Here is a 20,135-nt window from a genome sequence, read left to right as displayed (position 1 = left end):
AATCTTATTAATAGCAGTGGAACACTGAAACAGTGTGGGAAGCCGTGCCTCTCAGGTTGGAAGGCACTCAAAATACGACTGGGTAGAGTCAATCTTGATGATGTGGGTAGAGTAAGGTTTTTGGGGCCTTCGTTTGCTGATGTAGCTGTGTGGATCTTAATAGATTATGGATAACATTTCACAAAACGGGAATTCCAGAACACTTGATTATGTTTCCGTGGAACCTGTACATAGACCACGAGGCAGGTGTTCAAACAGAACAAGGGGATAGTAAACAAACAAACAAAAAAAAACCCAAACTGGTTGCCCTCGAGTCAATTCTGTCTCATAGCAACCCTGCAGGACAGAGTAGAACTGCCCTATACGGTTTCCAAGGAATGCCTGGTGGATTTGAACTGCCAACCTTTTGGTTAGCAGCTGTAGCTCTTAACCACTATGCCACCAGGGTTTCCAAGGGAATACTACGTGGTTTAAAATCAGGAAAGGTGTGTGTCCTTTCACCATGCTTACTCAATCTGTATGCTGAGCAAATAAGCCAAGAAGCTGGACTATATGAAGAAGAACGGGGCGTCAGGTTTGGAGGAAGATTCATCAACAACCTGTGTTATTCAGATGACACATGCTTGCTGAAAGCGAAGAGGACTTGAAGCACTTACTGAGGGAGATCAAAGACTACAGCCTTCAGTATGGATTACACCTCAACATAAAGAAAACAAAAATCTTCACAACTGGACCAATAAGCAACATCACGATAAATGGAGAAAAGATTGAAGTTGTCAAGGATTTCATTTCACTTGGATCCACAATCAATGCCCAGGAAAGCAGCAGTCAAGAAATCAAACAATGTATTGCACTGGGCAAATCTGCTGCAAAAGACCTCTTTACAGTGTTGAAAAGCAAAGATGTCACTTTGAGGACTAAGGCGTGCCTGACCCAAGCCATGGTATTTTCAATTGCCTCATGTGCGTAAGAAAGCTGGACAATGAATAAGGAAGACCAAAGAACTGAGGTCTTTGAATTAAGGTGTTGGTGAAGAATATTGAATATACCATGGACTGCCAGAAGAATAAACAAATCTGTCTTGGAAGTACAGCCACCTACTTTGGACATGTTATCAGGAGGGGCCATCCCTAGAGAAGGACATCATGCTTGGTAAAGTAGTTGTTGTTGTTAGGTGCCATCAAGTTGGTTCCAACTCGTAGCTACACTACGTACAGCAGAATAAAACACTGCCTGGTCCTTCGCCATCCTCACGATTGTTACTATGCTTGAGCCCATCATTGCAGCCACTGTGTCAACCCATCCAAGCAGAGAGTCAGTGAAAAAGAGGAAAATCTTCAACGAGAGGGACAGCATCTAACAATCCGTACAGAAGCAGATTGCCAGGCCTTTCTTTCACGGTGCCGATGGGCGGGCTCGAATCACCAGCCTTTCAGTTCATAGTTGAATGCAAACTGTACCACCTAGAGACCTTAAAAGCCAGAAAGAAAATGTTTTATGCTTTGTCAGCCATACAATTTCTGCCACAGCTTCTCAAATCAGCCCTTGTAAAAGCAGCCGTTAAAAAAAAAAAAAAAAGTTACCTTTGAGTTGACTACAACTAATGGTGACCTCATTCGCATCAGAGTGAACTGTGGGTTTTCAGTGGCTGGGTTTTCAGATGTAGATTGCCAGGCCTTTCTTTTGAGGAACCTCTGGGTGTACTCGAACCTCCAGCCTTTCGTGTAGCAGCTGAACGTGTTAACTTTTTGCACCACCCAGGGGCTCCAAAAAATGAAAGCTGAGAATAAGAGATATTGTGTTATGGGCCCAAAGCCACAGAGTGTACCCACAATGCCAGGCACAAAGTCAAGAGGCCCACCCAGGAAAGCGACAGGGCTGGTGAGGTCCAGTGGAAACAGCACAGTGTGCTAAGTGATGAGGGGCAGGGGGTGGGGGTCTGCATTCTGCCTACTTTTGCTTATGTTTGAAATCCCTCATAATAAAAAGTTAGGAGAAAACCAGCCACATATTAACCAGGGATTGAGTCCCTAAAATCTCTGTAAGAGTTCTTAATTTTATAAGTGCTTCCTATATGTCTTGTGTGTCTTGTGTCACTGGAAACAAAAACTCGGTATCCAATTGTGAGAATTTTTGTTTCTTTATATTGAGGTGTAGTCCATACTGAAGGCTGGGGTCTTTGATCTTCATCAGTAAGTGCTTCAAGTCCTCTTCATTTTCAGTAAGCAAGGTTGTGTCCTCTGCATAACACAGGTTGTTAATGAGTCTTCCTCCAATCCTGATGCCCCATTCTTCTTCTTATAGTCCAGCCTCTCGGATTATTCGCTCAGCATACAGATTGAATAGGTATGGTGAAAGAACACAACCCTGACGTACAACTTCCCTGACTTTAAACCACACATTATCCCCTTGTTCTGTTTGAACAACTGCCTCTTGATCTATGTACAGGTTTCTCATGAGCACAATTAAGTGTTCTGGAATTCCCATTCTTCGCAATGTTATCCATAATTTGTTATGATCCACACAGTATTAAACAACGCAGGAAGCATCAAAAGAAGATGGAAGGAATACACAGAGTCATTATACCAAAAATAATTAGTTGATGTTCAACCATTTCAAGGGGTAGCATATGATCAGGAACTGATGGTACTGAAGGAAGAAGTCCAAGCTGCTCTGAAGGCATTGGCGAAAAACAAGGCTCCAGGAATTGATGGAATATCAATTGAGATGTTACAACAAACAGATGCAGCGCTGGAGATGCTCACTCGTCTATGCCAAGAAATATGGAAGACAGCTTCCTGGCCAAATGACTGGAAGAGATCCATATTTATGCCTATTCCCAGGAAAGGTGATCCAACCAAATGCGGAAATTTTCAAACTGTATCATTAAAATCACATGCAAGCAAAATTTTGCTGAAGATCATTCAAAAGCGGCTCCAGCAGTATATCGACAGGGAACTTCCAGAAATTCAGGCCAGTTTCAGAAGAGGACGTGGAACCAGAGATATCACTACTGATGTCAGATGGATCCTGGCTGAAAGCAGAGAATACCAGAAGGATGTTTACCTGTGTTTTATTGACTATGCAAAGGCATTTGACTGTGTGGATCATAACAAATTATGGATAACATTGTGAAGAGTGGGAATTCCAGAACACTCATGAGGAACCTGTACATATTGTTATAATACTCCCTGCAGACTATCTAATCAGGAATTTGGTCTAACTATATGAACAGATGAGTTCTTAATCCTGAAATCCCACTCAGGTCAGGTTTTCTGTTCTCTTCGTTTGAATAAGAAAGATAAGAATGGGCACCAGAACATTGTTGCATTTTATCAGTTGAGCACCTAGAGGAGAGGGTGGCAAGTTTTTTGTGTAAAGGACCAGAGAGAGAATACCAGGCTTTGACAGCTATACGGTCTCTGCTGCAACTAGCTGACCATCGTAGCGCAAGTGCAAACATAAACAGACAAGCAGTTTCCAATCAAACTTCAGTTAGAAAAGCAAGCAGTGGTCCACATTCGGCCTGTGGGCTGTCGTTTACCAATCCCTGGTAGAGCAGGGAGTATTTAGTAAAATAAAATGTTGACCAGGCTAATAACTAGTCCAATTAACCATGGTTCCCCCTGCATTCCAGAAGCAATGGGTCTAACATCAAAAGAAGCGAGTGGGTAGTGAGGTGGTCATGACAATTCAGGACCAAAGGTGTAAGTTGTCTACAGTGGCCTCACCACCAAGGGGTGGTAGACAGGGCACAGAGGGCACTGGAGAGGGGGAGACAAGGAAATGGTCCCGTAGGAATCTCGGGGTTCAGAAAGGAAAATTCCATTTTCCCTGTTAGGTATTTGAGATACAAGAACTCTGGGTTGACTTGGTGTATTCAAAGTGCCTTGGACAATCTAATCAATTCCATTTTTGAGTTGCTACTAAGTGCAACCAGCACCCACTCGTCAGTGTGTTGTACTGTGGTGGCTTGTGTGTTGCTGTGATGATGGAAGCTATGCCACCAGTATTTCAAATACCAGCAGGGTCACCCATGGTGGACAGGTTTCAGCAGAGCTTCCAGACTAAGACAGACTAGGAAGAAGGGCCTGGAGATCCACTTCTGAAAATCAGCCAATGAAAATCCTATAGAACACAACAGAACATTGTCTGATATAGTGCTGGAGGATGAGCCCCCTAGGCTGGAAGGCACTCAAACCACACGGTGGCTGCAACAATAGACTCAAACATTTTGTCATGTTGTACATAAAGCCAAACCAAACCTGTTGCCATTGAGTCAATTCCGACTCATAGCAACCCTATAGGACAGAGTAGAACTCCCCCATGGAGTTTCTAAGGAGTGCCTGGCAGATTTGAACTGCCGACCTTTAGGTTAGCAGCCGTACCACTTAACCACTATGCCACCAGGGTTTCCATAGGGTCACCATAAGTCAGAGCCAACTCCATGGCAGCAACAACTATGTAGAAACTCAAAGCCATCACGAAGTAAAGAAATGAATAAAATTTTTGAACCTGCCTCAGAAAGATTCTCACCTAGAAAAATGGGGTGAAAACAAAAGGCTTGAAGGCTGAGGTGTCCCTTCACTCCATTAATCATAAGACTGCCCAATGGCCTCTGCTCGGGCCAGCTTAAATAACCAGAGCCCTGGTGGCACACAGTTCAGCACTCGGCTACTAACCGGAAGGTTGGCGGTTCAAACCCACCAGCCACTCCGCAGGAGAAAAGACCTGGCGATCTGTTTTTGTAGAGATGACAGCCTAGGAAACCCTGCGGACCAGCTCTACTCTGTCATTCAGGGTTTTTATGAGCTGGAATCGACTTCACGGCACACAGCAACAACAATGGATAGCTCTCAGCCATGTGAGAAGCATCCCATCAGCTAAGAAATCACTTCCTTTTGTGGTCTGGGGTTTGTTTTTCTTCTTAAGGAGAAGACTGAGAAGAAAAAATATAAGACAAAAGCACATACAAATTTTCTATCTGGGAATAAATGTAATTTCGTAAGACACCCCCACATGCAAGTTCCACCAGTACCATGATGTCTTTAGTCCTCAGGAAGCTACCATACACACATACACGGGGTGCTCTTCTATTTGTAACTTATAGATGGGTTTTCGCAGAACCATCCCTGTTGAATTCATCTGCTGCATTGCAGGGGCTGAGGGTCTTCAGTGAGCAAAGATGTAGAGAGGAGACAGGGCAGGGCAGTGAGACCGAGTCATCTGGTCACTGGCCCCTATCTCATTCATGAGCCCCCACTGTTTCAAGCCCACACAGCCAGTCCAGTGCTGTGAGGACAAACCGCCGTGATCAGACCTACCAGATCCCGGCTGCCCACCAGAAGGATGACACTCTGAAAGTCACCTGAAGAACTGAACCATGCTTACTGTGGCAAGCTGTTTTCTCTCATAATTATTAAACCCAGTAATCATCCTGGTTAGTTCTGTAAAGGATCACTAAGGCAGTTATCAGAGGTTCAGAGTCCCTGGTGGCACCAACAGTTAAACACACTCAGTTGCTAACTGAAAGGTCAGGGGTTTGAGTCTACCCAGAGGCACCTCTGAAGAAAGGCCTAGTAATCAACTTCCGAAAAACCAGCCATGGAAAACCCCATGGAGCACGGTTCTACTCTGACACACGCGGGGTCACCGTGAGTCAGAAACAACTCTAGGGCAACTGGTTTGGTTTTGGTTTTTATATTAAGGTTCAGTCTTCCTAAATTATTTCTCTTCCCTTAACAACAGAGGGAAGGTCAGAAGTAGATTAGTTATCAAAAAAAAGAAAAAAAAATCAAAAAACCCATTGCCATCAAGTTGATTCCAGTTCATAGTGGCCCTATAGGACAGAGTAGAACTGCCCTATAGGGTTTCCAGGGAGTGGCTGGTAGATTCGAACTGCTGATCCTTTGGTTAGCAGCCCAGCTCTTAACTACTGCATCACCAACGCTCCAAGATTGTTTATATATTACATTTAACTATTTTTAAACTTGAAAAAGTGTTATTACTAAAAATACTACTATTATGATCTTTGTAAAATGTCATGGTTGTGAAATAAAAAAATCAAAATATGTGCCCTGACAGCAAGGAGCCAGAAGAGGGCACTGTCTTTACATGCTTGGTGTCAGCTGCAGCCCAGTCCTTTCTGGCTCATGGCAACCCCATGTGTGCTTAAAAAAGCTTAGCAGACAACGAAATAGCAAGGATCAGTTTTTCAGTCTTAGTTTTCTAGTCATGAGTTGTCTTAAAAATTTCCATCATAGTGCCGGCCTGACTGGGAACACAACAGAAAATCCTTGATGGAGCAGAAGAACAGCAGGATGCAGACCTCAAATTCTAGCAAAAAGACCAGACTTGATGGTCTGACAGACCGGAGGGACACCCCAGAAGTCATGGCCCCCGGACCCTCTGTTAGCCCAAAACTAAAACCATTCCCGAAGCCAACTCTTCAGACAAAGATTAGACTGGACTATAAGACATACAATGACACTGGCAAGGACTATGCTTCTTAGCTCAAGTAGACACATGAGACTATGTGGGCAGCTCCTGTCTGGAGGCGAGATGAGAAGGCAGAGGGGGACAGGAGCTGGTTGAATGGACACAGGAAATACAGGGTGGAGAGAAGGAGTGTGCTGTCACATTGTGGGGAGGGCAACTAGGGTCACATAACAATGTGTGTATAACTTTTTGTATGAGAAACTGACTTGAATTGTAAACTTTTAAAGCACAATAAAAAAGAAAAACTTTCCATTGTAATTGTTTACTGACTTTGCTACTTTACCAGCGGCTCACAAACTTAATGGTGCATGAGGAGACCATTCGGGAACTTGTTAAATACGCACTCTTGGGCCCTACCTATCCCCACTGAATCAGAATCTCTGAGTGAGAGCAGGGACTGTGAATCTGAGGCAGCTCACAGCTGCTCCGGAGCCACATTGTAACACCTCTGCATGGGAATGGCCAAGTGCCAGTTGACGGAGATGACAATGCCGGAGTGTCCTGGGGACCTTCCCAAAGAGACCCTGGAAAGCCTGATTCTGAAGGTCTGAGCCTTTTGATAATTCTGACGCACCACACATGAGCTGCGTATGAGGAATTATCTTAACGTGACAAAACTAAATATGGAATTATTAAACCTTAGGGGGAAAAAAGCCAATCTACAATCAGAAAAATATCTTTTAAAGTAAACCAAAACGTTTAAAGTACTTTTTTGCACCATCTTCTGAAAAATAAGGAATTGGAACCTTTTTTTTTTTTTTTTTTCCTAATGGCTGGAAATGTAACACAACAAATATTACCACAATTGATATCTATTATGCCTCATTAGATGATAATTTATACCTTGTGTGCTTTCAAGGAACTTCTGGGGGCAACTATCTGACAGGGCACATCTCCAGTAGTACTATTTACATAGAAAAAGTAAAAGTATATAAAAGAGAAACTGAGTGAGACAGAGCAGTGTTTCCTGGACCCGAACACTAAATGTAGCTGTAGGTTTCCAGATGCCAAAAAGGAAAATAAGTCTACTTCTTCATTTTCAGGTGTCTCCCTGGTGCTAATCTCTGACTCCGGGCTCTACTCTATAGCACATCAGTTTTTATCGCCAAACAACCCTGTCCTCGCTCAGTTCCATCACTCCATTGCTCATTTATTGTAGCTCCTGCCCTCAATGAATTAATAACCTGGTTAGGCCAGAACCGCCAAGAGTAGTGGGTGGACAGGAACAGCGTTCATGTTGGTCCTATGGGATAGAAGCCCCTGGCTGTGCCACATCAGTGGCCCTAGGTGACAGGCCCATGGGAAAGGGATGGCCATGTAACAAACCCAAAAACCCAATGGCATTGAGTCGATTTTGACTCATAGCAACCCTGTAGGGTTTCCAAGGCTGTGAATCTTTACAGAACCAGACTGCTGCATCTTTCTGCTGTGGAGCAGCTGATGGGTTCAAACCGTCGACCTGTCAGTTAGCAGTCGACCGCTTTAACCACTGAGCCACCAGGGCTCCTTGTAACAGATGGTACTGGAGACCTTGACCACTGGGAGAAAAAAATAAAATTAGATCAGGCCTCTTGATGAATTGTGAAGAGATAAATATAAATAATGCCATAACATTAGAAGAAAATAAATGTGGATATTTAGCTGATCTCTGGATATGGAAGGATTCTCTAAGCATAATAGCAAAGGGAGAAATTGTACAGGAAAAGGTAGATTTGACTACAAACTTCTGTATGTCAAAAACCATAAAATTTAAAACAAACTTGTTGTTAGGTGTGTCAAGTAGATTTTGACTCATTGTCACCCCATGTGACAAAGTAGAACTGCCCCTTAGGGTTTTCTAGGATGTAATCTTTATGGGAAGGACTCCCAGTGGTGCAGTGGTTAAGCACTTGGCTGCTAACTGAAAAATTAGCAGTTCAAACCCGCCAGCTGCTCTGTAGGAAAAAAAAAATGTGGCAGTCTGCTTCTGTAATGATTTACAGCCTTGGAGGCCCTACGGGGAACTTCTACCATGTCCTGTAGAGTCGCTGTGAGTCAGAATCAAGTTGACAGCAATGGGTTTTAATAGGAATCCTTACGAGAGCAGATCACCAGGTCTTTCTCCCCGGGAGCTGCTGGGTGGGTTCAAACCATCAACCTTTCAGTTAGCGGCAGGTGCTTAACTGTTGCAACTAACATGACTGGAAAGGGCTAATACCCACAAAACCCACTGCCGTTGAGTCGATTCTGACTCATAGCGACCCTATAGGACAGAGTAGAACTGTCCCATAGAGTTTCCAAGGAGCGTCTGGTGGACTCGAACTGCCAACCTTTTGGTTAGCAGCCATAGCACTTAACCACTATGCCACCAGAGTTTCCGGAAAGGGCTAATAGTAATAAAATATAAAGAACATCTACAGAAGGTAAAGAAGTGGACACTATTCAGTCCCCTTAATAATCAGTTAAAATTAAAACAATGAGAAACCATTTTGGCCTACCAATGTGGTTTTACCGAATGGACAAAATTTGTTGTTATTGTTTTTTAACGAGAGTTCCTACTGGTAATTCCTACTGAAAATCCCTAATTCCTTCCTGGATGGGATGTTTCTAACCTTTCAGTGTGTCATTCTGTTCTTAGAAACTCTCAGAGATGTCCCAAAGAATTAATTATCAACAAGGATATTCATTGCACTATTATTTATCATTTTAATAATATTATACATTCTGAAAAATGAAATAGAAAGACCGGAAACCTTAAGTATCCAACAATAGTAGTCTGGTTAAGCAAAATGATGACACGTTCAAGTGACGGAATGAGATAGAGTCATCAGGAAAAAAATGAAGAAAACATTCCTCATAAATGATTAAATGAAGAAACACCCGTCGTATTTTTACAAATAACATGTGTGTTATACATTTTTTGGCCAACTGTGCAACCCCCTTGCACATTATCTCCTAGGTGCTCTGTGCACATTATATATGTGGGCGTGTTATTTATGAAAATACTGTATATAAAATTGTACATACAGTTTAATCTGAATTATGTAAACATACTAGTTTCAATCATGAAATTGCCTCTATTCAATTATTTTTTCCCAAAAATGTCATTTTCTTATGGTCCAACCTAAATATTTTTAAAAATACGTATGTGTATGTGTACATAAGGCCCTGGTGGTGTTTTTGGCTGCTAACCAAAAAGTCAGCAGTTCAAATCCACCAGGAGCTCCTTGGAAACCCTATGAAACAGTTCTACTCTGCCCTACAGGGTCACTATGAGTTGGAATCGCCTTGATAGCCATGGGTTTGGTTTTGGTTTTCGTATGTGTATATATGTAAGTACACAGATACATATACGCACAAAAGAACTGAAATGATATATAACAAAAAGTCAACAATAATTCTCTAGGTGAAGCTACTGTACTTTTACTGTTACTCTTTATGCTTTTGTTCATGTTCCAATTTTTGAAATGAATGCATATTACTTTTATATTCAAAACAAAATCGCGAATGTAATTTGAAATTATGTTTCAAGTGATAGACCTTAATATGGGCCAGAGAACATTGAGAAGAGAATCCCATACGCCGGTAGGAGAGGGCAAACAAGCACAAACTTCCCAAAAGCCTTTCAAATGTCCACACTTTTGACCAGTGATTCTTCCTCTAAGAACCTCTCTGAAGGAAATAACCAGAGATCCCAAGACACCTCACAAGGTGTTCTTCACAGAGTTATCTGTAATATGAAAAATTGAATACAACTACATACTAACAATAGGGAATAGGTTAGAGAACTGGCTAATAAATTGCAGGGCACACATTTTTATGCAGCCGTCAAAACATTTTGGAAGAAGTTTTAATGGTACAGGGAAGTATTCATGCTAAATTGAATTGTAAAAGCAGGATAGAAACTATATACAAGATCTGATTATAAATATGTTTTCAAAAAAACCAAACCCATTGCCGTCGAGTCAATTCCGACTCATAGGGACCCAATAGGACAGGGTAGAGCTGCCCCATAGGACTTCCAAGGAGCCCCTGGTGGATTCGAACTGCCAACCTTTTGGTTAGCAGCCGTAGCTCTTAACCACTATGCAACCAGGGTTTCCTAAATAAGTTTTAGAAATTGATAAATCTGCATGTGCACACACATACGCATGTGATGACCTGGAAGGATATATATTAAAATTAGCTATATATTTTCTAATTAGAGAAGTTATGCATCTTCACTGCAGAATACTTGGAAAATAAAATTCACAGTAGTTTTGGCTATTGGCATGATTTTTACTTTCTTCCATATACTGTTCTGTGTTTCCCAAATGTTCTGCACTGAGGATGCATTACTTCTATAATCAGAAAACATATAACTCATTTAAGATTAAAGAAAGCTCCATCTCTTCACAGAATGGAGAATGGAATACAGGGTGAGGCAAATGGAGCCAGCAGAGACCAGTTACAAGCTGCTGCAATGGAAGTGAGATTGAAGGGGAGGAGGGATTTGAAAGATTTGGGGGATAGAACTCTCAGGATTTGGTGACTGATTGGATATGGGGTGGGGATGATGAAGAGGGAACAGTCATGTATGAGTATCAGGTTGCGAATTGGGACGTGGAATGAGAGTTGTTGCCTTTTTCCCCAGATATGGAATACAGGATGTGGTAACCAGCCTCCAAGATGGCTGCCAATGATTCCTGCCTTACGGTATTCACACCCTTGTGTTGCCCCCTCCAACCCTCAATAGGGCTGACCTGTGTAACCAATAGGATATAGCAGAAATGAAAGAGTGTGCCTTCTGAAACTAAGTCATAAAAGATATTGCAGGCTCTTTCTCAGACTACTTGGAAGCTAGCCGCCATGTTTTAAGGACACTCAAGCAGCGCTATGGGGAGTTCACATGGCGAGGAATTGCGGCCTCCTGCCAACAAACAGCAGATCCTCCAGGCCAATCAAGCCTTCTGTTGAAGATAGAAACCATGTAAAATAATTACGTGAATTCTTTGAAGCCAGTAAGTTTTATGGCTTAACTAGTACATAGAAAGAGGTGTAGATGTGAGATGTCATGTACCCCTTTTATAATTTAAACCACCATATATCTCTTCTAGCTTCCACTTAGTATTTAGAAAGCTAGAAAAAGCCTTGCTCCCATCATCACAACAACAACAAAAACACTAGATAATATGCAAAATCACAATTTTTGTTGAACACATCCAAGAGCTGAGGTTGCACCTGGTTCCCTATTGTTGTTGTTTCAAGACTGTAGCCTTTTGGAAGCAGATTGCCAGGCTTTACTTCCCAGGTGTCTCTGGGTGAGTTTGAACCGCCAACCTTTCAGTGAGTAGTCCACTGCTCAACTATTTGCACCACCTAGGGACCACCAATAGGGGGTGCTATAGAGAGACCAGAAGACAGAAAGAGGGAGAAGGGGTTTGCTCCTTCCACTTGCCTGCTATCCTCTCAGGTCCAGCTCAGTAATGGCTCTTGGGGTGGTGTTTGCTTCCTGCAGTTACTATCTCTGTGTCCCCTCAATGTTCCCTTTTTGCCTTCCAGTCCTCCGGTAAAAGATTACAGCCTGGACACCCTATGGGGCAGTTCTACTCTGTCACATGTCATTATCAGTCAGAATCAACTTGACCACACCTAACAACAACCAACTCCCTAAATTAAATTTTTTTTTGTTAAAATCGTCATGCGGTTTCTATCACATGAAATTGAAGTGCTTAGCTTACGCAGCACACAAATTTCAGTTCAACTCATCAGTTATTGTATCAGGGTCTCTTTTAGACAGACTTCCTGCCTATACGTAACATCTTTGTCTCATCACCATCACACCCCACCCTGCCCTGTGGTCGGCTCACAGTACTGCTTGCGTTCACAGTACATTTCTTGATATCTCCACACTTTGTAAACATAACTTCACCAAAATGAAACACTTCAGTATTTGGGGAAAAGTGGAGGGAAGGAGGGAAGAAATTTTTTGTGTTGTTGTTGGTATTGTTTTTTGGCTTATTTTTTTATTCCTTGAGAGAAACAATAAAAAAATAATTAAATATTAAATTAAATTAAAAAATAAAAAGGACGAAAAAAAGAATGATTTATGCTTAGGCTGGTTTTCATTACTCTAGAAACTTCTAGAAAGCTACTGGACAAGAAGAGACCCTTCCGGAGGTCAGTATCATCTCTTTCCAACCTCCCTTTTATTTGAAGTCAGTCAGGATAACTGACTCCCTCCTACTCATTTGGAAGAGGAAGAGGTGGTGAAAAGATGGCAAAATGGTAACACACACACACACACACACACACACACATGTTCTGGCCTGAAAATCAATTTACCTAACTGAAAAATTGATAATAAAACATCCAATGATGTGTGTAAAAAATCCGGTGAGGAAAATGTCCTGAGTTGGTGACCCCTACAGTCTTGTCGTTTATGAACTCAGAACTGAAGTGAAAAAAATCAGCATCTATGAGCCGCCTGAAGAAGGCCCCAGCCTCCCACACACAAAAAAGTCTTTAAAAAAAAGCAATAAAACTTAGAGAAAGGCCATATGCTGCTATTGCTGAATATGTACCTAGTCCCTGGGTGGTGCAAACAGTGCTCTTTGCTGTTATTCGAAAGGTTGGAGGTTCAAGTCCACCCCAAGGCATCTCAGAAGAAAGCCCTGGCCATCTACTTTCAGAATATCAGCCACTGAAAACCCTACGGAGCACCGTTCTGCCCTGACACACGTGGGGTCACCGTGAGTCGGAGCTGATTGGAATGCTACTGGATTATCAGCACTTGAGTGAATGCCTTACCAAGAATTCTCGGTAGAGGCTGACTGGCTTATTTCTACCTCAAATTGCCACTGTTCACAGAACACCTGTGTTTTGAGCCACCTCACTCCCTCTAAGTCAACCTGTGGTCCAGGTTTACCTCGCTTGCAGGCCCTGCTAGCACATATCAGAGGAGATTTGTGCCATCGTGTGACCCTACAGACGACTTGGCTCATGTAGCAGGCAGGCGCCACTTGATTTTAATGCAGCGCCTGTCCGTCCGTCTCCAGCGTCAGGTCAGTTATGCTGTATCTCTTTACCGCTCGCGCCCTCTGACATGGCACCTTTGCAGCCAGGCACCGTTCCTTTTCCCCATGGCTTTGTGGTCCAGCCACCATCACACTGATGCATTACCCTCTGCCAGTGTGTAGATGAACTTCGTGGTGTACAGGCCGATACACACCTCCCCTCACACAATCCCAGCACGTGCTCACCCAGACTCATCCCCACCTGCCAAAGTCTGACAACACCACGTGCCAGTCTTCATTACTCATTCAATGGTTATTTTGAACAAGTTTTACTAGCAAGGTGTTGTGCTTGGTGCTATGAGGAACAGAACAAGCTTTTAAAAGCACAATTCCTGCTTAGAGAGAGAGAGAAGCACACAAAGCATTGTGTAAGGTGCTTTGCAACAATTCAGGAACAGCTGGACGTCACTATGAGCTGGACTGCACCGAAATGGGTTTGGTTTTGTTTAATGAACAAACCAGAAGAGAAAAAAATAGAATCTATGTACCACCCAAGGAAAAGCCCAGCTCTGCCACCCCGCCACAAAGTCTTTTTAAAAATCAAAAGGAAACAATAAAACATAAAGACCCTATGCTGCCATTGCTGTGCCTAGGTCATGTATTCTAAAGCCTCCACCAGGGTTTCAGAGGAGGGAGAAATCACACGCAGAAGCAGGGAATTAAGGAAACTTCCTGGAGTGTGCGGAGCCCTGGTGGTGTAGTGGTTAAGAGATTGGCTGCTAACCAAAAGGTTGGCGGTTTGAATCCACCAGATGCTCCTTGGAAGCCCTGTAGGGCAGTTCTACTCCGTCCTATAGGGTAGCTATGAGTCAGAATCGACAGCAATGGGTTCTCCTGGAGCTCGGTTCCTGGCAGATGTAACACCCAGAGGTGAGGGAGGGGCTGAGCTACTGAGTCCTGTAAGGTTTCTAGAATCACAATTCTTAACCCCAAGCGTCTGAAAACTAGGAATGCATCCTTTTGCTTCAAAAAAATGTTAAGAACATTTAGTCAGTTGCAAAAAGGACAAATACTGTATGATCTCACTTACATGAAATAAGCAAATCTATAGAAACCAAAGGTTATTAGTGGTCACCAGGAGTGGGAAGGAGGGGGAAGGGGGAATCATAGCTTAGGCGGCAGTGAGTTCAAGTTCACAGTGGTGGAATAATTTGGAAAAAGAGATCAAGGCCGGCTGTACAACTTGAAGAGTGTAACCAATGTCACTGAATTGTGCATGCAGAAACTGTCTGGTTGGGGAATGTTTTGTTGTGTGTATTTTCATCACAATTAAAAAAAAAAAACTTTTTAAAATAAGAGCATTTACCTTCGGTTGGAAATTTCTTGGCTCGTTCCTCAAAGAACCATTGTCCACTTTTTATTTTCACGTTTCTGAAAAGCAAGCAGATCGAGAGGTTATGAATTGTGCTGTATTGTGCTCCTGGGAGCTAAGTAAGAAATGTCACAAAATATTGGTCTCAGAGCGGGCTGTCTCATTAGGGGAGAGTAATTGGGAGTGTGTAGCAAGGTGTATATGGGTTTTTGTGTGAGAGACTGACTTGATTTGTAAACTTTCACTTAAAGCACAATAAAAATTATTTAAAAATATATATATTGGTCTCAGAAGGGACTTCAGAGCTCAATGTTCTGGCCCAAACCCCTAATCTTATAGACTTTCCATAGAGGTTAAGTGATTTGACTAGCTAGCAGCAACGCTCGCAGTTAATGGCATCAGATTAACTGATCTGTGGTGCAGCAAAGCTGGGCGGCTCCTGCCTCCCTTCATTTTACTGTGTATTTAATCTGTATATGCAACGTATACGTATTAACATATGCATGTGCCCAGCACGTGGTAAGTACATAATGTTTTCTGAATAAATATACAAAGTGAAACAAAAATGCCATCAAAACCATCAGTGTGTCATGTTGATGGTGGAAAGTGGTGGCAGGAAAGATAAACTACAGAAAAATTCCATCCTCTCTCTATTGGGCCAAGCAAGTTAACCGTTTGCACCACCCTGGGGCAATTGTCTTTTACAACCATCTAGTCATCTAATTTAATCCCAATTAATTATTTGTGAAGTTTATACAAGAGCTAATTTGGCATGTAGAGATTCGGGTGCAAACTCACAGGTCTCTTGGGCTTAAAACAAAACCCCAAAACTTGTTGTTGTCGAGTTGATTTTGACTCATAGTGACCCTATAAAACCAAAAAACTAAACCCGTTGCTGTGAAGTCTATTCCAACTCATAGAAATCCTATATTGAACCTATAGGACAGAGTAGAACTGCCCCATAGGGTTTCCAAGGAGTGCCTGGTGGATTCAAAGTGCTGACCTTTTGGTTAGCAGCCATAGTTCTTAATCACTACGCCACCAGGGTTTCCAGTGACTCTACAGGACAGAGTAAAACCGCAGGGTTTCCAAGGCTATAATCTCTACGGGAGCAGACTGCCATATCTTTCTCCCACATAGCAGCTGGTGGGTTTGGACTGCCAACCTTTCAATTAGCAGCTAAAGACTTGACCATTGCACTACCAAGGCTCCTTTGCACCATCAGTGCTCTTTCTCCTGGGTTTACCTGTGACTAAAGAATGGAAGGGTAAGGATCCCACAATCTAAACCCTGTGACAACCAGCCCTTTCTGCATTCAAGGCTGTTCTCTTCGAGTGCTAGACTTGAGCTGGGCATATAAGTGCTGTTTGTAGAACCAGTCATTTCATAAGCAATTATTCCATGTGACCTTTTGTCACAACCCTCTGTCTACAACAGTCCCAAATTTCAAAAAAGAACTATTTATTGCTCTTATTGACCAAGATTCAGGTGAGCCAATCCTGCAGCGGGGTCCCGTGCAGTATCTCTGTCCTGGTTAGGGCAAAACAGGGCAGCCATGACTCAGTGACCAATGGAAACATTTATTATTTCTCCCCAGATGATTAAAGCAGCATTTGTCTATTAAAGCTTGTTGGAATGTTTTATGAGCTCAGCAATAGGTTAATGCTTTTAGATTTTTCAGAATCATGACTTGCTTCTTTAAAAGTGTCTCAATCAATCGATTGAAAAGCCAGCAGTACTGAAGAGGACAGGACATAGACCTGAGTCAGGGTCTGACCTCCTACTAACTAAGCAATTCCCTACTTGTGAATAATTATAGATGCCAAGCACTTGGTGTATTTGTTGTTGTTGTTAGTTGCCGTCCAGTTGGCTCCAATTCACAGCAAACTTACGTATGACAGAACGAAACGTCGTCTGATCCTGTGCCATTTTCATGGTCTTTGATATACCTGATGTATACCCATTGCTGTTGAGTTAATTCCAACTCATAGTGACCCTATAAGACAGAACTGAACTTCCCCATAGGGTTTCCAAGGAGCAGCTGGTGGATTTGAACTGCCAACCTTTTGGTTAACAGCCTGAGTTCTTAACCACTGGACCACCAGGGCTCCATCTGGTGTATAGATGTCACTTAATACAGTTTTGGAAGTTTCATCATCCACTTTCATGGCCTTGAATCTTGCTAATGTTGTCATTTCACTAGCGGGAGAGAAATAACTGTTGAAACTCACTTTGCAAATTCTAGCATACAAATGTTCAATAACCAGAAGAATGAGGGGCCCTAACAGAAAGATACGGTTCACCTCATTACTATCACCACACAGTAAGCCAAATACACCTGTTGGGATGCATTTTTATTTCACGTCTAAACTATTCACATCTGCAAGTGGTTAAGCTATCGCATCCGAGCTTCCTGCTCCAAGAAGAGTGAGCATGATGTCCCCAGCATTCCCTGATGTATTTGCACCGTTTATCCAAAAAGAGATGGGAAATTGGTCTACAGAGTCAGAATTCTCTGAATGTCTAAAGAAGCCCATCTCTCATGAAAGTCTGCTCTCCAACCAGTGCCCTGGTGGCCAGGGGGCCTTGAGAGGGGCCTCCTGGTTCATTAGACGCCGAGCCGTAAGATCTCCAGATAGAGAAGCAGAACGCTGTAAAATCAAGGTCAGCCTAATTTCTTTGTGCTAGGTTGCCCAACCGCTTGGTCATTCGCAGTTAAAACCGTCCTGTGCATTGAACATTTTCTTACTTCAAATAGTCTTGCATTTAAGATGGTTCAAAATTATAAACAAAACAGTGGGTTTTTCCACTAGCTGTGTTGATCTGATCTCAACGTTCTTAACAGGAAAAGAAAGCCAACCACTGTGATTAAATCCTAGGTGATGATGAGAGCAGTCAGAGAACCAAGATGAAGATAAAGAAATGATTTTATCAAGCTGCAGGCAACACTTCTTGCAAAACATGAATAAACCTCCTTTACCTAAACTATGGTGCTGTACTTAGGACCCCAAGTACAAATATGTGTGTGTTGGTGACAGATGAGGGAGTCCTTAGGTGATACAAATGGTTAAGTACATGGCAACCAACAAAAAGGTAGGCAGTTCAAGTCCACCCAGAGATGCCTTGAAAGACAGGTCTGGTGATCAACTTCTGAACAACTGGCCACAGAAAATGCCATGAGGCTGTCCTACTCTGCATACACGGGGTTGCCATGAGTTGGAATCAAGTAGATGATAAGTGGTTTGGTTTTGGTTTGGTAACCAAACGGATACTCCCACCTCCAGAGAGGACACCCTGAGATTAAAGGGATGAGGTGGAATTCCAAATAGGTTGGGCTCTGGTAGCAGTGAGCACTGAAGTTGAAAGTGTTTGATGCTCTAGACACTTAGCACAGCACAGGAGTCGCAAGCTCAGGCATGAAGCAGAAATGATCAGTGACAATGTGGACTGGGCATAAGACCATAGAGAGGGGTGAGCGCTGTGGTGGACTGGCAGACACTTGCCTATTTTAAGCACTAAACTGACCAGTATTAAACATTGTGTGAGCCAAGCAAAACAAGGTCTGTGGGCTGGCCGCAACCAGTCAGCACGCAGGCTGGGACTCCTGGCTTGTTATGCCAGATAACTAGGCAAGGAAAGTAGGAGAAAGATTCTACTGCAGCCTGATGGAGCTATATTGTTAAGACTGGATGGTGAGAATTGGGTTAGATGCTGTTGACCCTGTAGAACTACAAAGGAGACTCCACTATTACCGATGCGGGCAATGAGAACGGTCAGAGACCCGGAGCACATTCTTTGTTGGCAAACCCCAGCCCTGGATGTCTAAAGAGACAACCGAGAGCCTCTGAGACATGCTGCAGACCACCGAATGAGGTCCTGAACACCAGAGGAGCAGTATTCCCTGGACATGCATTGCTATGGAAACCAGAACATACCAGAAAGAGGTTTGTCTCTAAAAGCATAAAAGTTCTACCTCTATGGAAAAGAAATACAGAGACATAAAGAAAACTGGGCTGAAGTGAACAGACAGCAGGACTAGAATAAAGGAAAATCTATCAGTGACCGGTTGCTGTAGACCTGACTGACTCACGGTGAGCCCCTGTGTGTCAGAGGAGAACTGTGCTCCACAGCGTTCTCAATGCTGAGTTCTCAGGGGTAGATCACCAGGCCTTTTTTCCAAGGTGGGTCTGGGTGGACTCAAACCTACAAACTTTCAGTTAGCAGGGCTGAGCATTTTAACTGTTTGCACCACCCAGAGACTCTAAGGAAGATTTAGGAAACTGAAAACGCAAAAGCAGAACTGAACTTTGTTTTACAGGCAGTAAAAGATAGAATCAAGACCCTGGAAAGTTGAATCAGTGGCTCACTCAGTAGAGATCCTTTCCCAGAAGGTGAAAGAAAAAGATGAAGATATTAAATATCAAGAGAGAAGATAATAAATCTAGGGGGTAGAGAACAGAGGCCACCTACATATTAAAGCTTATTCTCAAGGTAGCCAGGGCAGGTGCACATAAGAATAATCAGAGCTGATTGAAGAAAAAAATGTCACTGAGTTAAAAAAACAACAAACCCGAGGGCTAAAACAAAACAAAACAAAAACCAAACCAGTACTGTAGAGTCAATTCTGACTCATGGTAACCCTATAGGACAGAGTAGAACTGCCCCACAGAGTTTCCAAGGAGCACCTGGCGGATTCAAACTGCCGACCCTTTGGTTAGCAGCCGTAGCACTTAACCACTATGCCCCCAGGGTTTCCACCCAAGGGCTAGTGGCTTAAAAAAACGCTCCATGAAAATCAATGTGGAGAGATTCATACCCAGACATATACTAGAAACTGGTTTTAATTAGAAGAACAAAGAAAAACCTTACATGTTTCTAGTACATGAAAACCAGCTGTTCAATAAAGAAATAATAAAATTCACTTCAGATGTTTCTGTAATATTAAGATGAAAGACAATGAGGAAACATGTACTAATTTTTGAAATTAAAAAGCTTGTGACCCACAGAAGAGGTAAAGATAAACTTTATATACTGATAAAAGGGACAATTAATCAAGAAGATTTAACAATCATAAAATCCTGTGCACCCAACATCAGGGCATCTAAATGTATTGGGAAAAACAGATTATACTTCAATAATAGTTGGAGGCTTCACTGCACCACTAACAATATTGGACAGAGCATCTAGACAGAAGATCAACAAGGAAATGCAGGAACTGAATGACACCATAAGCCAGCTAGACTTGACAGGCATATACAGAACACTCCGCCCCAAAATAGCAAAATATACAT

General features: G+C 42.7%; 1 protein-coding gene across 3 annotated transcripts in view; it reads right to left on the bottom strand.

The window, feature by feature from the left end:
• The window catches only part of SYTL3 (synaptotagmin like 3), a 112,421-nt gene that overhangs the window by 62,584 nt on the left and 29,702 nt on the right, over positions 1 to 20,135 (bottom strand). For all 3 annotated transcript variants that reach the window (XM_049904701.1, XM_049904718.1, XM_049904710.1), the window contains one exon: positions 14,839 to 14,903. In XM_049904701.1, coding sequence (XP_049760658.1) covers positions 14,839 to 14,903 — 65 coding nt within the window. The remainder of the gene's footprint in view (positions 1 to 14,838; positions 14,904 to 20,135) is intronic.

Source organism: Elephas maximus, chromosome 1, assembly GCF_024166365.1.
Source record: "Elephas maximus indicus isolate mEleMax1 chromosome 1, mEleMax1 primary haplotype, whole genome shotgun sequence".
NCBI classification, from domain to species: domain Eukaryota; kingdom Metazoa; phylum Chordata; class Mammalia; order Proboscidea; family Elephantidae; genus Elephas; species Elephas maximus.
Note: the sequence above shows the minus strand (reverse complement) of the source record. Positions and strands in the feature narration are given on the sequence as shown.